The 15,729-nt window shown below is 37.7% G+C and overlaps 2 protein-coding genes across 2 annotated transcripts; one reads left to right on the top strand and one right to left on the bottom strand.

The window, feature by feature from the left end:
• Window positions 1–3,005: 3,005 nt before the first annotated feature.
• Window positions 3,006–4,155, bottom strand: LOC131437248 (pre-mRNA-splicing factor SPF27). The gene is made up of 2 exons (XM_058606515.1): window positions 4,015–4,155; window positions 3,006–3,607 (listed from the first exon to the last, which is right to left on the bottom strand). The coding sequence occupies exons 1-2, from the start codon at window positions 4,087–4,089 to the stop codon at window positions 3,032–3,034; spliced, it is 651 nt and encodes a 216-aa protein (XP_058462498.1). The 5' UTR covers window positions 4,090–4,155; the 3' UTR covers window positions 3,006–3,031.
• Window positions 4,156–4,258: 103 nt separating this feature from the next.
• LOC131440286 (large ribosomal subunit protein uL4) lies at window positions 4,259–6,639 on the top strand. Its single transcript, XM_058611415.1, has 3 exons — window positions 4,259–4,388; window positions 4,680–5,106; window positions 5,643–6,639. Exons 1-3 carry the CDS (start codon window positions 4,386–4,388, stop codon window positions 6,506–6,508), a joined length of 1,296 nt encoding a protein of 431 aa, XP_058467398.1. The 5' UTR covers window positions 4,259–4,385; the 3' UTR covers window positions 6,509–6,639.
• Window positions 6,640–15,729: the final 9,090 nt, after the last annotated feature.

Raw genomic sequence — 15,729 nt, 5'->3', positions numbered from 1 at the left:
TGTCGTTTGAAACAAGCTAACACACTGAGTAAAATTGATTATCATGTTTTGTAGTTTCAAGCAGCAATATTTTCTATATCAAACCAGATTTTATTTTGTCACTATTTTAACAAAATAAATTGTTGCGTGAAACCTAAATTTGGTTATATTTAAAAAAAATTTTTCTTCGTGTTATATAGAAGTAAGGACATCATATTCTCACGAAAAACCGTTAGCGACATACTTTTTTGTGAACATTGGGCCCTCAGGCGAGTCAGCATCGTATCTTGTACATACAAGTATTGCCTAATTCATGCGTGCCAAAATAGTAGCTCTGCGCACCAATACAATAGCCATGATATGTTCAATGTGATCGCGTGCGAAGGCGTCGCTGAACTGAAGACTTATTTCTCGTTGAGCTGGTAGGGTCTGATAGAAGGCAACGTAATCTTTTTTTAAGAGATTGAAAACTTTTATTGAAAAAGAAGTAATTTCATTCAAATGTAAAAGTTACTCATTACTTCACGATTTTCCAAATTAAGTGTTTTATATTTTCGTATGTTAATCATACGTAGGATAATTCAATAGCTAAACATTCATATCAAATCGAAAAAACATGTTTAAGGGACGGATAGGGTCTAACACTTTTGAAAAATCATTTATTATTTTCTTATAGAAAAACATTTGAAGAATTTTCTATGAAATTTGCAAGCCTATTGGAACGAAACTCTGGAAGTTATGGACCCTAAACAACGGCTATCTCTTTCTACGAAGAAGTAAGAGCTCGGCGCACAGGTCCAAGATATCGATTGACTTCAAAATTTGACAAAACATTCTTGAAATGTTTCGTTATAATAAATATAAAAGAAAAAATGTGATTTTTTTGAAAATGTTAGAGGAGTAAATAATTGTTTTCATTGATTTTATAGACAAAAACCTTTAAACGCGTTTTCCTCGAAAGCAAGTTTTGAAAGCCCGTGTACATCGTCATTCAAAAACTACTGCAACAATTTTTTTCAAATTTTGCCCAAACTTTTTACATATAACAAACCAGACTCCAACGTTTTCCTTTTCGATGTTTGTTACTTTGGGGATGTTTAACAGCTACAAAATGGTGAATTTTTTCGTGAAAATCGTAGTTTTCTCTTTGAACAACCACCAAAAATTCAAAAAATTAAAAAAATAACATCAAACAGAAACGTTGGGGTCTAAGAAACTTCTACTATAATTATGCTGCGTTCATTTGTTCACTTCTGATTAGTCTGCGCTGTGATACAGTGGACAATGCAAATCATGAACGCTGTCTGTTAGTCTGTGGTAAAATCCCACATTTAGAACAAATGTGTTTTTTATCGAAAGCCATCACTATCACGAAGCTTTTTTGAAAAATAGTGTGTTTCACAATTCAGAAACCTCAAAACCAGTTTCGGTGACCTTGCGTCATATTTTTTTTTCGATTATAGAGGTATTAACATTGTTGTCATTCAGCTCTTCTGGCCAGAAAAGTTTTCTGACCCTATGTGCGGGGTTGGGAATCGAACCCAGGTGGACAGCGTGAAAGGCATCGACTTACCCAACACGCTATACCCGTTCCCCAGCCCTTGCGTGCTTGTACAACTTTTGTTAGCCCAAAGAATGGCCGCACCTAGTCTGCATGCAAATTTGCGAGTTCTTTGGAAAATGTTTGTCACTGGTCCCATGCAAATCGAGAATTAAGGTATTCGAGATTCTTCGGTTTATAATAGGATGTCGAAACAGAAACGATGCCATTTGTGCCCACGTGGGTTATATCGCCATAAACCTATGTGCAAGGATCATGTCACGAAGATTTATTGCAACTGCCCAAGTGAACCCGCAGTTAACTAATATTCCAAGATAAAAAGCGGGAAATATTTCTAGACGCCTTAATTTCGAGTATGAGATACGATCTTACAGCACCGAAAACTTTAAACGCGTTTATCTCAGAACCACGTTTTTTGAGCTGGCCGGAAACATAAGTCAAGTAAATCTTGACCAATCGATTCAAAAATGCTAACTGTAATATGAATTTAGAAAATGTTTTGTTTTTTGTTCTAGATAGAAAATTGCGGGAGCTGAATTTCCGGCCGTCAAAATGCAGCACTTTCGCGGAAATGCCGCCAAGCCGTCACATGATCCGATCATTTCGACTTTGATCACCATTTTAGTTTATACCAGTCCCTGGTTTGCCTCATTTTAGTTTATACCAGTCTCGGGTTGGCGGCTCAATGCATAGGGCACTGGTCTTACATAGAGATGGGCAATTCGCTCCTGAGCTGTTCCAGTGAATCGAATCATTGAAGTGAGCTCACAGCTCTTTTCAAAAGAACCGCAGCTCACTCACTTGCTACCCAGTTCACTGCATTATGATGAAGGGAACACGCTACGAGCTGATCGGATCTTCGGCTCTTTAAGAGATTCAATTTAGTCGACATCAATTAAATTAATTAATTCGCATTGCATTCATTGCAAATCAATTATTCAATTTCGATCATGCATATGAAAGAAAACCGGTGCATAAGAAAAACGGCGCACAAAATGAACCTTAAGTTCAAACTAAAAGACCTGATGAGCTGACACACGGAATCGATTCACTTTGGTGAGCTGATCGGTTCGGAGCTGTTCACCAAAATGAGCTGTTTTGTACGCCTCTAGTCTTACAAACCAGTTTTCGTGTGTTCGACCCCGACCTGAAAGGATTCATAGTGTCTGTAGAATCGTAGTACCAGTCATACAATGGTTCTGTACACTCTGGAGTCTGTTGAAACAGAAGGTCAAATTCCACTACAGGAATGTAATACCAAGGCTTTGCTTTTTCAGTTTATACTAGTTATTGCATTGAAAAATTTCAATTTGTTTTTCAATTATTCTCGATCATATATTTGCCATATGTGCGATGTTAGGAGTCGAATGTTAGTAAGCCTGGAAGGCGACGATCTTACTTATAAAATTATGAGCTCCCCCTTCCCTTTGATTTCTTTTTGTCTTTTCCAAGAAGGCTTTAAAAATAAAATTATTCTTTTTATTTAATATTTCATTCGTCATCTACTCCTTGCAATAAACCTTTTTCAAGTTTCTTCAGGTATATCCTTTCCTCCAGTTTAGCACAAGCTTGCTCAATTTCGTAATTTTTCGATACTAGCATGACCCACTGGGCTTCAAGGGATCGTAGTTTCTCGCCTCCCTGGGTTTGTTTTGATTTCCGTTTCCAATTCACGTCTTGAATTTCTTTTTTAATTGCCTCCAGTCTAGTTTGAGCTTTTGCCTGCATCGCCGTAAGCACCTCAAGATAAGATTTCCACATCTCGCATCCATATTCCATCATTAATTCAAGATTCATAGCACGAACGGCTTGATGCTCTAGTTGAGCCATCGAATTGTCTACACTCTCCGACCAGGCCGACACTTCTGACATTTTTCCTGCTGGTGGTGGAGGCAGTTCATAGCGTTTCATACTTAGCGGTTCCATTGGCAGACGTGATTGTATTCTTTCAAACTCAGCCGACATTAATGCCGTTTCAAAACCAATCGTGTTAGGCGTTGGCAGATGTTCAAGATAGTTTTTAGTTGGTCTGTAACGACGACATTCCTCTTCAACCATTGCAATAGCCTGTGAAAATTCCAGAGAAATATATGTATTTCGTTGATCATATCTAACTATATTTCAATGAATGTTTGTTATTTATATCGAATGTATAATTTATTTATAATTAAAATGTTTCTAATTATTTATAATTAAAATGTTTCTTTGTGGTATACTGCAATTATCTTTTTGTTCAAATTGATCGATTCTTGCAAGCGAAGTATGAAAAATTTATGCGTTTCACTTTGTTCGTTATGACGTACGGTCGAAATTTCATTTTTTTTTTGAATTCCCATATATATATATATTATATCCAAGTTGAGTAAGTAAATTATCATTTTTTGTTTGTACTACTGATTTGCCATTATGGAACAATGCAATATCCAAATACACTGTTTATATTAGTCTTATAAATTATACAGTTAAATACATACCGCTTCACGTACTCCAGGATCGTCATACCCTAGATCAATATAAGGAAGAGCGTCAACGAGCACTTCGCCAGCCATGTTATGCTATTTAATATTATTTTCCAAATTTCACAAGCTCCGTACGAATCGAACTATTTTCAATTGATAAACAAAAACACAAGCTACTGACAAAAAAACCCTTGCAGCATCAAGCATTACCAGATTATAAAATCTTTGAACTGAAATTTCCGGTCTTTTGACAGTTCGTGAAATGTCAATTTTGACTGTTTCCGCTTTCGCTATTTCTTTTTCTGTCCTCCGTGGCATGGCGGACGTCTTTTAACGTGAACGAGTTGCAGTTATTTTGAATTTTGCAAGTGCATTTGCGATTGAAAATGGTTAGTATTTAGGAAAATGATACATCATGTCAATGGTTTCGGGAAAGTGTTATTTGATTTTTGTAATAGTAAAAAGAAACCGATAATTATCATGAATTTACACGTGCGTGATTGAGTCTGAAACCGTGTCTTGTGCGTTATGTTGTGTTTGGTTTGAATTAGCTGAAAGTTCTGATGTGATTGTGTATTAACAAACAGTTAATTTTGCTTATAACATCGTTAATTTCGTTAAGATTTTAAAAATTTGTTTTGTTTATTCAAACCAATGTTTTGTTTTGTTTCTAATTTTAGAGTTTATCGGCATCTCGCCCGCTGGTCAGCGTTTACTCTGACAAAAACGAAGTGGTTAAGGGTAAGAATGTCTCGTTACCCTACGTGTTCAAGGCACCGATTCGACCCGATGTAGTTAGCGAAGTTTCGCAGCTAATGCGTCGCAATAGACGTCAGCCGTACGCTGTGAGTGAAGCTGCTGGTCACCAAACCTCAGCAGAATCTTGGGGTACCGGTCGCGCTGTTGCCCGTATTCCGCGTGTTCGCGGGGGCGGTACTCATCGTTCCGGCCAGGGTGCGTTCGGTAACATGTGTCGCGGTGGTCGTATGTTTGCTCCGACCAAAACCTGGCGTCGTTGGCACCGCAAGATTAACATCAACCTGAAGCGTTACGCTCTGGTATCGGCAATCGCTGCTTCTGGTGTACCGGCTTTAGTGCAATCTAGAGGTGAGATATTTTGATTTTAAAGAAACCAATTATCAACCGATGTGGCATTGGAAGAGGAGGGTTTTTATGTGCATTATTGGATTACTGAAATTTTCGTCATCGCATCAAACGTAACTGAGTATATTGAGATTTGCGGTGATATGAGAAAACCCGGCGAAACAGGTTGAAAATTAATACGATTTTATGTTAATGTCCATACAAAGTTAGAGTTAGAATGTAGGTTCTGGATAAGAAAAAAACGTCATTCAAGATTAGATCCACTGTTAACTATTTCCAATCAGTGTGGATCATTGGTTCTTCTAAAGATCTTAGAAAAACAGTCATTGTTTAGATATGTAATGGAAGTTTTACCTACTGTCAGTGGATAATTTTTCGTGAACAAAACTTGAAACTTGTACTTAATTTATCGTTCCTCATCAATGATTAGTTTTCTAATATACTCAGTAGAACCTTCAATTCGGTTGTATTATCTCCAAAGACTAGTACTGATAAAAGTAATAAAACATTCTTATTTCTGATCGTTTTTTTTTTTGTAGGACACGTCATCGATGGTCTTTCGGAATTGCCGCTAGTTGTCTCGGATGATATCCAAAAGTTCCAGAAGACCAAGCAAGCTGTCGTTTTCTTACGCCGTTCCAAAGTCTGGGCTGATGTTCAGAAGGTGTACAAATCGCAGCGTCTCCGTGCCGGCCGCGGTAAAATGCGTAATCGTCGCCGCGTTCAACGTCGCGGCCCCTTGATCATCTATTCCAAGGATGAAGGTCTGCGAAAAGCTTTCCGTAATATTCCCGGTGTTGACACCATGAAAATTAGCAAGCTTAACTTATTGAAACTTGCTCCCGGTGGTCACGTTGGACGACTCTGTGTTTGGACCGAATCGGCATTTGCTCGTTTGAACGATATCTATGGTACATGGAAAACCAAGTCTGTTACTAAGAAGGACTACAATTTGCCTAATCCAATTATGGCAAACACTGACTTGGCCCGTCTTCTTAAGAGCGATGAAATTCGAAAGGTTCTTAAGCCTGCCAAGAAGGCGGTTCACCGTCATGTACGTCGCCTCAATCCGCTGACCAACACAGCTCAATTGGTGAAACTGAATCCCTATGCAGAGGTCACCAAGCGTCGTGCTCTATTGGCCTCAAAGAAACGCAAGTACGAACGAATTATTGCTTCGTTCAAAGCCAGGAATATCAAGATGCGCAAGAACAACACTGCACTTAAATTCCTGGCTTCTGAGAAGAACCGCGAGCAGCAGTTAGCCAAGAACGCAGAAGCACGCACTAAGAAGGTTACTGCTAAGAAGGCCGAAACCTTGAAGAAACATATTGCTAAGCATAAGGCAAAGGAAAATGCTAGAAGGGCACGCAGGGGACTTGCACCACTGAAGGGTAAGAAATAGACAAGTCGGCAGGAAGACGGTAATAATAGGCTGAATGGAAATAAGTCTACAACTTTTTTAATTTCCAAGTTTCCTGTTCAAATATAAATATTAAAATAAACGCTTTGGATTACATTGCTGTGGAACATAAATTGATTTTTTTATTTTATTGACAATATTCATACTCATGAGTTATGGTGCAAATCTTCTCAATGAAGCGATCTCAGCAGTCCAAAAGACAGTAAAAAACCTACATTGAGACAAATATCTCCAAACGTTATTCACTTAATTGTTGTTTCTTACAATCATTTAGTTTTCGCAATCATCCGAAGAAAACGTTTGCAGTAGAGATGGTCGGGTATAGAAATTCTTATACCCGAACCCGACCCGTACCCGAGTGATCAGCAAAAAAATTTACCCGCACCCGATTGAAAATTAAAAAAATTACCCGTACCCGATCAATAATAAAAAAAATTACCGTACCCGAGAAAAAATAAAAAAATTTACCCGTACCCGATTAAAAATTACCTGTACCCGTACCCGACCCGAATGAGTAGTAAAAATTTTACCAAAATTCAGTATGGAAAAAATAAAGTGTATTAGATATCGAGCCGTATCAGGCTCTAGTTGGTAAGAAAAATACATTAAAATGCTTGTTTACTTTTAAACATATAAATACACTGTGAAGCATGAATAATGTAATGTAACTTTTTTCTAAACATGCATAAAAAACAAACGGTTCATCCGAAATAAAAATTTATTTTTTCATATTAAAGTACAATCCTTCCGGGTAATTGTGGAATATAATTTCATTCAAATGGCTGCCTCGGCTGGCCTTGCAGTACGCCATACGGTCGGTCGGTCCAGCTTTTTAATACATTTTCGATTGTATGCAGCTTTATTTCAGCTATGAATGCACGTATGTTATCCTTCAAGGCTTGAATTGTCTCTGGCTTGTCCACATAACACTTATCTTTGACAGCCGCTCAAAGATAATAGTCTAACGGTGTCAAATCACAGCTCCGAGGCGGCCAAACGACATCCGAATTTCGACTGATAATTCGATCTTCGAAGACTGTGCACAGATGATCGATCATAGCGTTGGCTGTGTGGCACGGAGCGCCGTCTTGTTGGAATCAAAAGGTGTCTAAGTCTTCCTCTTCAAGTAACGGGAAGAAACAATCGCTAATGATGACGCGGTACCGCTCGCCATTGACCGTGGCGGCGGCTCCTGCCTCATTTTCTAAGAAAAAAGGCCCAATGATGCCGCCAGACAAAAATCCGCACCAAACCGTCACTCTCTGAGATCGGCTTCTCCATGATGACATGCGGGTTTTCCGTCCCCAGATGCGACAATTTTGCTTATTAACATACCCGCCGAGATGAAAATGTGCCTCATCCGAGAAGATGATTTTTTTGCACACATTCCGCAACATTACCATGATTTTGAAAGTAAAACTGCACTATTTTCACGCGGTCCTCAAGCGTATACACAACCATTTTCGTTCAGCGGAAGGATAAAATTAAGTTTCTGTCAAATCAGAAGTGACATTAAGGTTACCCATGTCGAAATAACCGCTAGTTCAAAAATAAATGTTAGATGGCGGACCCTGTAGATTTCCAATGTCTTTGGTACTTTATTTTCATTTACAAATGTCAACAAAAGCGAGTAATATCTACTCAAATTTTTCGAGAAGCATATTTACCCAATATGTCGTAATACCCGTTGTACTCAATTTTGGGTAGGTATGGTTTTTACGAAACAATGCGACTTTTGATCCAATTCTTTAGAACTATAAGTAAGCGTGCTCATTATCTTGACACACAAATAAAAATTCACATTCGAATCACTTGAAAAATCACGTAAAATAGTTCCAATTTTCAAATTGAATATTATACGTGACGAAAATGAATGTTATGCGAACATCCCCTAAAATGAATAGTGTGTTATCAGTTCGTTTACGTGAATTGACCAAAGAATCAAACAATGTACGTGTATTCCCGGTGTGAATAATTCAATTTTGAACATGGTGAACAGTGAGTCCTTCAAGTGTAAGTAGTTTGAACATTCGTAGGAAATTTTTTTGGTTACAATTTGCTACTACAAAGCAAAATTAATTATGATTTTGATTTAAATTAATCTGTCAACTATGCCCGTTTTGTAAACCTCACAAACCTACACCCACGATGTTATCGGTAGTTGGTGATTTTTACAGCCATTGAACCGGTGGAACCCTCAACGAGTGAACACGGTGAAAATTTGAGTATTTCACGAGAAAAGATTTTCACCCTTACTTTTGCGACTCCACGTTGTCACGCATCGAGATTTTCACTTGTAGTCCAGTGAAAAGAAATGAAAATTAACTAGCAATATAGCCCAACTTGCTGTGCCATCAATCGGTGTCATTTAAAGTGAGGTGACACCACCCAGAAGTGCAGAATAATTAGAATTTCTATGCAGATTTTCTGAAATAAATGTTCATGTTTTTATGGTAAGAATCCCAATGATTTTTATGAAAATTTTTAAAATCTCTAACCAATATTTAAAATAACAGTTTTCTGGTACCTGAATGTGTAATGAGTACTACACTACATTTTATATACTGCCCATACTTGCATATCAGTTCCATATGGGAAATCGGCATGTTGAGAAAAAGACGATCAAAAGTTTATTTCCGAATTTTTTTATTTATTGTGCTCCCTAATGCTGGTCCCGGGTTGGTGGTTCAATGCATAGGACGCTGGTCTTACAAGCCAGCTGTCGTATGTTCGAGCCCCGACCTGGAAAGATTCTTAGTGTCAGTAGGATTCATAGTACTAGCCATGCAATGATTCTGTACGCTAAGAATCGGCTGCGAAGTCTGTTGAAACAGAAAGGCCAAATTCCACGAAAGGAATGTAATGCCAAGACTTTGCTTTGCTCCCTAATGCTAAATCTTGGTATTACTACATGAAATATCGGTAATACACCTTTGCTGTTCCAATATTGCAACAAATGAAATTATTGAAATTTTGCACTGAATGGGACTGATATGCGGGTACTTTAGCATATGGGACACAGAAATGAGTTGATATTTTTTTTATATTTTACTGAACAAACCCTCAACTTTCATTGCAATTTCTGAGAGTATATTGAGGAAAGACTCCATTCCTCAAGCTAACTCAAAATTGGCGAAAATCGATATGAGACTGATATGCGAGTATGGGCAGTATATGTTTGTGCATTAAACAGCTTTAAATGGCAGTCCATTAAAACCTACGTGAAAAGTAGATTTCGACCGCAACATCATAGAGCTAAGGCAGTGTGTCTTATTAAATATGTTATAAACAAAGTAGGGCGGGAAATATTCACATAACTTTTCATAAAGAAAAAAAATGTTTTTTTCTGGAAAAAGATGCCAGTTGACAGGTCTGGTCCTAGGCGCGAATGTCAAAACCCCTTGAATCAAATTGATTATTTTTCGGAAGAACTGTTTTGCAATGAAAAAATCTCGTCAACGTGTAAACATATTTATGTGAAGTACAAATGGTCGGGTAATCGATCCGAAAAAAAAATTTATCCGTACCCGAGTGAGCGGTAATTTTTTTTACCCGTACCCGAGTGAGCAGTAAAATTTTTTACCCGTACCCGACTGAAAATAAAATTTTTTACCCGTACCCGACCAAAAACCCGTCGGGTACGGGTACGGGTCGGGTTTTGGGTAAAATACCCGACCATCTCTAGTTTGCAGTTGTTCACATTTGCTAATTATCGCACTTGCAAGTTCATTGGCGTAAACAGGACTTGGTTAGAAATCTTATTTTAAATACGTATTCAATAAAATTATCGACTGTGTTCAATTGTGGCCCTTATTACCGTTCTCACTTTCACATTCACTTCACTTACATGTCGCTTCACTTGATTTTACCTATTACCAGTATCATGCATAGTGAAGTGATCACTGTTATGAAAAAAACTTTTTTTTTCAATAAAATGTTGGTGGTGTGATGTTCCTAATGACATCAAGTTCATCCAAGTAATTACTTTTGTCTCTGAAGCGACGTCCGTAATAAGGACCTATATTCACTTCACTTGATTTCCACCGTGAAGTGATACCCATAATAAGGGCCTGTATAAAAGTAACTTGAAACACTTATAGTTTCGGTTTTATTTTTTGCGAGAGAAAGAACAAAAACATTTCAGATTAAAGAGTTTTTTTTACGATTCTCAGTCTCCTAAATGGAAAATTAAGACAAGATTTTGTGTGAACGATGTACATGATTGTATTAACATTGTTAGTATTCGGTCCTGGATTGGCGGTTCAATGCATAGGGTGCTGGTCTTAAAAACCAGTTGTCGTATGTTCGAACCCCGACCTGGAAGGATTCGCAGTGTCAGTAGGACCATAGCACCAGCCATGCAATGGTTCTGTACAGTCTGAATCGGCTGCGAAGTTGTTGGAACAGAAGATCAAATTCCACTACAGGAATGTAACCAAGGCTTTACTTTGCTGGTATTTGGTTCTATGATAGAGAAACTCGCATGTTCTCCCACTCAATAATAATTAAGTTATTTCCCAGTTTAATTGCCAAATCTACATTGAATCTTCGATAGGATATGAGGAAGGAATAGCGGTAACATTTTTGTCAACAATGTTTCATAGGTCACAATAAAACAATGGCAACTAATACTTTTTATCATCTTGTAATTAACGATTTTATTATTTTTTAGTTTGACGTAAAGCCGCCATGACTAAGTTCAGTTTTTGCAATGACTGAGCGGAAATATATATTGGAGAAGCCAAGTGAAAGAAAAACTAACAGAAAAGATGAATTTTTTGGAAAAAGATACGCTCAGAGACAGGACTCGAACCTGCGTTCTTATGCATTCTGTGCATACGCGCTACCGCCAGCGACTGGCACCATTAAAGAAGGTGACAAGCGATTATAAATACACTCTCCTACTCAATGCTTGATCGGAGAAATAGGTATAAAGCGAGAGGACTAGTGTTTGATGGACAGAGAAGATGTTTGGATATAAGGTATCGGTCGGGTGACGGCCAGGATGTAGACCATGTTCGATGTACGTTGCTACTATGTCTGTGAGTTTTAGTGTGGCTAAAGCAAGATCAGAGTGGCGAAATGGTAGCGCGTATGCACGGAATGCATAAGAACGCAGGTTCGAGTCCTGTCTCTGAGCGTATCGTTTTCCAAAAAATTCATCTTTTCTGTTAGTTTTTCTTTCACTTGGCTTCTCCAATATATATTTCCGCTCAGTCATTGCAAAAACTGATCTTGTAATTGTTAATCTAGCTTGTTCAAATTAGTAAACGGATCCAAACCGAAATATCAAATTCGAAAGTACCGTCAAGTCTCGAAAATTCTGAAAAAATTCTAAATGTCGTTGGCGAGATGCGCAGAATATGTAAACTTCCGCTATCTCTTATTGCGTTTAAACTTCAAAACACATTTTCATGCGATGCTCGAACGTTTCTGCCTAAAATGAATTCATCGAAATTACTAGCTGACTTTATTGAAATTAGAGTACAAATTTGTTTAGTACGCTATTTTACCCTCAATAAGCATCGTTATTGTCGACCTCAACAAGCATTGTTTGATTTTGATATTTGCTTCTCGGTTGTGCAATGGCATCAATGCAAATTTGGCTTGTGCATCGCGAAAATCCATACTACTCGCTCGCAAAGAGATCGAAATTGATTAATATTGCCAAATTAGCTGTTACTGATGTAATACAAGTATTTTGAGATTGTTCGTCGAAAGCCAGGAAGTCTACATCGGGAGGAAATTAAAAGCCGCATGTCGTTAAACCGTCGGAAGCTGTCATAAGCGGAACCCCAATTAATCCATCCAAGAAATGTCGTCTATAACCGTGCATCGCTACAAATCCAGTAAAACTGTCGACTTACAAGAATGTTCGCATAAAATGCTAATAAAGTTTGATTGCAGAGTACAGGGTGATGAAATCTACATCCAGACTATTAGTTTTCAAACAGCTTTTACTGTTACTGGAAGGAAGATTTTCAAACACATTGAAATCGCGACCGGAATCATCTATCAAAAATTTCTTTTTCCGTCTTCTCAAGCAGAACACGGGCTTTAGTATCTCCTCCAAGACGCCAAATAGAAATATATTGAGACATTGTCAAACGCAAACTTAAAAAAGAGCCAAGAGACTGTTTTCAGTAAGATACATTTCAAGACAAACTGGCGCTCTCTGATAAGGGGGCTGTACAAAACATGATGGAATGAGTTAAACGAAATTCGCATTTGCTTAAACAGAAGCACCAGTGAAATTTTTTTCTGTATTCCGTATGAATTGACTTGATGTAATTTTTTAATAAAACATTTGAACTATTTACACTCATTCTTGTTTGACCAATTTTCGATCGTTACACCCTTTAAATTTCCATCTGCTAACTTTTATTTTCTTTTTTTTTATAAATCTCACAAGAATTGAATGAATCGTTATTCACATCACATTTGTAATAATATGTTTCGTTAAATTTGACGTTGTATGCACGTTTCTTTCGTGATATAAAGTTTTAAAATTTGTTTAGTAAGGGAGAGTGTTCAGTTACCGGCACCCTTTTCTTTTAAGCTTATAACTTCTGACTAAGTGCGCATTATACGACCATATATACATCAATGGAAAGCTCAAGTCCCTAGCTAACAACTGAATAAGAAATCAAGTTGATTCAATCGATTGAAAAAACTTTATTTAGGCCATTTTAAAAAAGGTTTTCGGTTACTGACAACCCCAAGAAAATTTCGCGTGAAAACTGCCATTATTAAAAAAAACGCAATTCGGGAGGCGTTCTGGACAAAAGTCTTCATTGTCTGATGGTGACTTCGTCTTGGCTCTCTTGGCCAATGATTTGGATGGTGGCGCCTTTGGTGTTGATTAGGCCGATCTTCCACCGGCTTCGTGGGTTTGAATACGTTACTGCAGTCGAATTTATTGGCTTCTTATTCACTAAGCAACGTTTAAAGACATTATTCAGTGCATTGAAGGTCATTTTCCTCGTCTTGGACGACGCTAACAGAACCAGAGAACCAAGTTTTTACTAATATGACGGATGTATTGAAGCCGTCAAGTTGTCCACGTGTTGCATATCACCCGAGATACCAGGTAATATGTATGTAATTTCTGAAGAATGTCTGCAAACAATCGAAGTTTCAAAAGTCTGTAAAGAGTCTTTAGACGAAAAAAGGTTTACATGTTAACTAAGAAATTTGGTAATTTACAGACAAATTTGCAAACTTGGTATAGTATGTAAACTTGGTTGGATGCTTTACAAGTTATGATACTATAAAAAAGTCATAAAAAACCTTCGTGTTGATGTTCACGCAATTAAAATTTGTTTTAAGCGCAGCAAAAAGTAGAAGCGTTTGTTTTCTTTGGTATTCGGCACAAAAAGAACGTGCTGCTATTACACACACATGACATTTGTCGGAATAATACTGTCTGCTTTCTGTCAAAAGTTACGGTGGGGTGCCGGCAACCGAACACTACCGGCAACCGAATATCTTTCCCTAAATACGTCTGATTTGGAAACAGTTACTTGTGATTCGTTTTTGTTAGACGTTTTTTAGAATCATTTTTGTGCGGAGTACTAACGCATCGAACTTTTACATGCTCGTAAACCACAGACTAACAGACATGACAGTATGAGTAAATTCTTATAAAAATAAATTTTCGTGATGCACTAGTTCCACCTATATTGTACTGCGCGAACTATTTACTATCTGTACACCCCTTGTGATATATAAAAGTTTTTTTACTAGTTGGTTTCCCCTCGTTTGTCAACACCGATCAGCTGCTTGCAGGGATGCCTGATTTCATCAAAATATTTGAAAATGAATCGTCACAATAAATTATTGGATTACGTTGATAATATATTTAACTTTTTCGTGATGTTGGAAGGTTTATTTGACTCAACGTTGTTCATCTAGACTATTTTTTAGGTGGCGGCAGACCAGAAGCATGTAAATATTGTAACAAAACGGGTTCGATTTTGTATTGCGTTGGAGGATGAGAAGTAGGCACAATTATGTAAATAGTTTTGGCAATATGTATTAAATCTGTATCCTGCATGAAATTCGCATGGACGTATACAAATCAATACACTACAGGTAATTCTGTATGAATGGCAACTCTGTTGGTAAATGAAAAAAATAAACACAGTCTAGATGACAGACAGGATGTTTTTGATTGGGTAACGAGGCGCCATCATGACACATGTGAGTACAGTCCCAAATAAAGGAATATTCGAAATGACCGTTAAAATGATTGAAGAATCTAATTTGATTGTCCTGTCTGTTAGTCTGTGCGTAAACTCCACCAAAATTGATTGGTTATTTACTTTGTACGCGTATCCATTATCGTCGGTGACAGTAGCTTCATCGACTTCGTTAAGTTCTTCGGTTCTTCTTGTATTATTGCAGTTTTTCGTTTCGTCTTCGATTTGCCAGTGCATAACAGTTTATATTGTTATGCCGCCCGCAGTTTAACATAAAGTACGATTTAGACGATCCGGCTCCTTTCGTCACAATGAACCTCCGTCACCGTCACCGTCAACATTAATTACATGCATTCTTATGGAGCCATTCACACGTAACGTCACCGTCACGGATCGTCTTGACGGACGGAGCGTGCGAACGTTCCGATAAAGAAAGTATTTAACTAATTTTGACGGAAGCTGACGTTCCGGTGACGGAAGAAGGCGAACCGTCTGAATCGTACATAAACCGTTAAGCAGACTAGTGGAAGACGAAATGTAAAGAAAATGAATTTGGTTGTTTGCCCTTAGCACAAAACTAGGTTAACCCCTAAATCGGCCAGTAATTCGAAACTCGTTTACGATCGGCACGTAAACAATAAGCTTCGATGTATTTTGAAGAAGTTACATGAGGTAAAGCAAATGCATCTTTAGTATCTAATTTCGGTTGGTTCAGGTCCAGAGCTCAGTTCCAGTATCAAAAATTCAATTCCTGAACATAGTTACAGGTTCGGAATTCAGTTTCAGATACAGAATCAAGCGTTCAGTTTCTAATGGAGGAGGAATATTTTTCTTCTCCTGCATTGTACATTCGAGGGAAATGATATCAATATTGTGGAGCCTCGGAGTGACTTAATAAATCGGATCTTTTGAGAGCCTTCACCATTTTACATAAAAAATTACTACGATATTTTCTTCTTTTGGTATTAACAAATCGTCATTTTGCACATTGGCTTTGCACGC

The sequence above is a fragment of the Malaya genurostris genome, chromosome 1 (genome assembly GCF_030247185.1).
Source record: "Malaya genurostris strain Urasoe2022 chromosome 1, Malgen_1.1, whole genome shotgun sequence".
NCBI lineage: Eukaryota > Metazoa > Arthropoda > Insecta > Diptera > Culicidae > Malaya > Malaya genurostris.
Note: the sequence above shows the minus strand (reverse complement) of the source record. Positions and strands in the feature narration are given on the sequence as shown.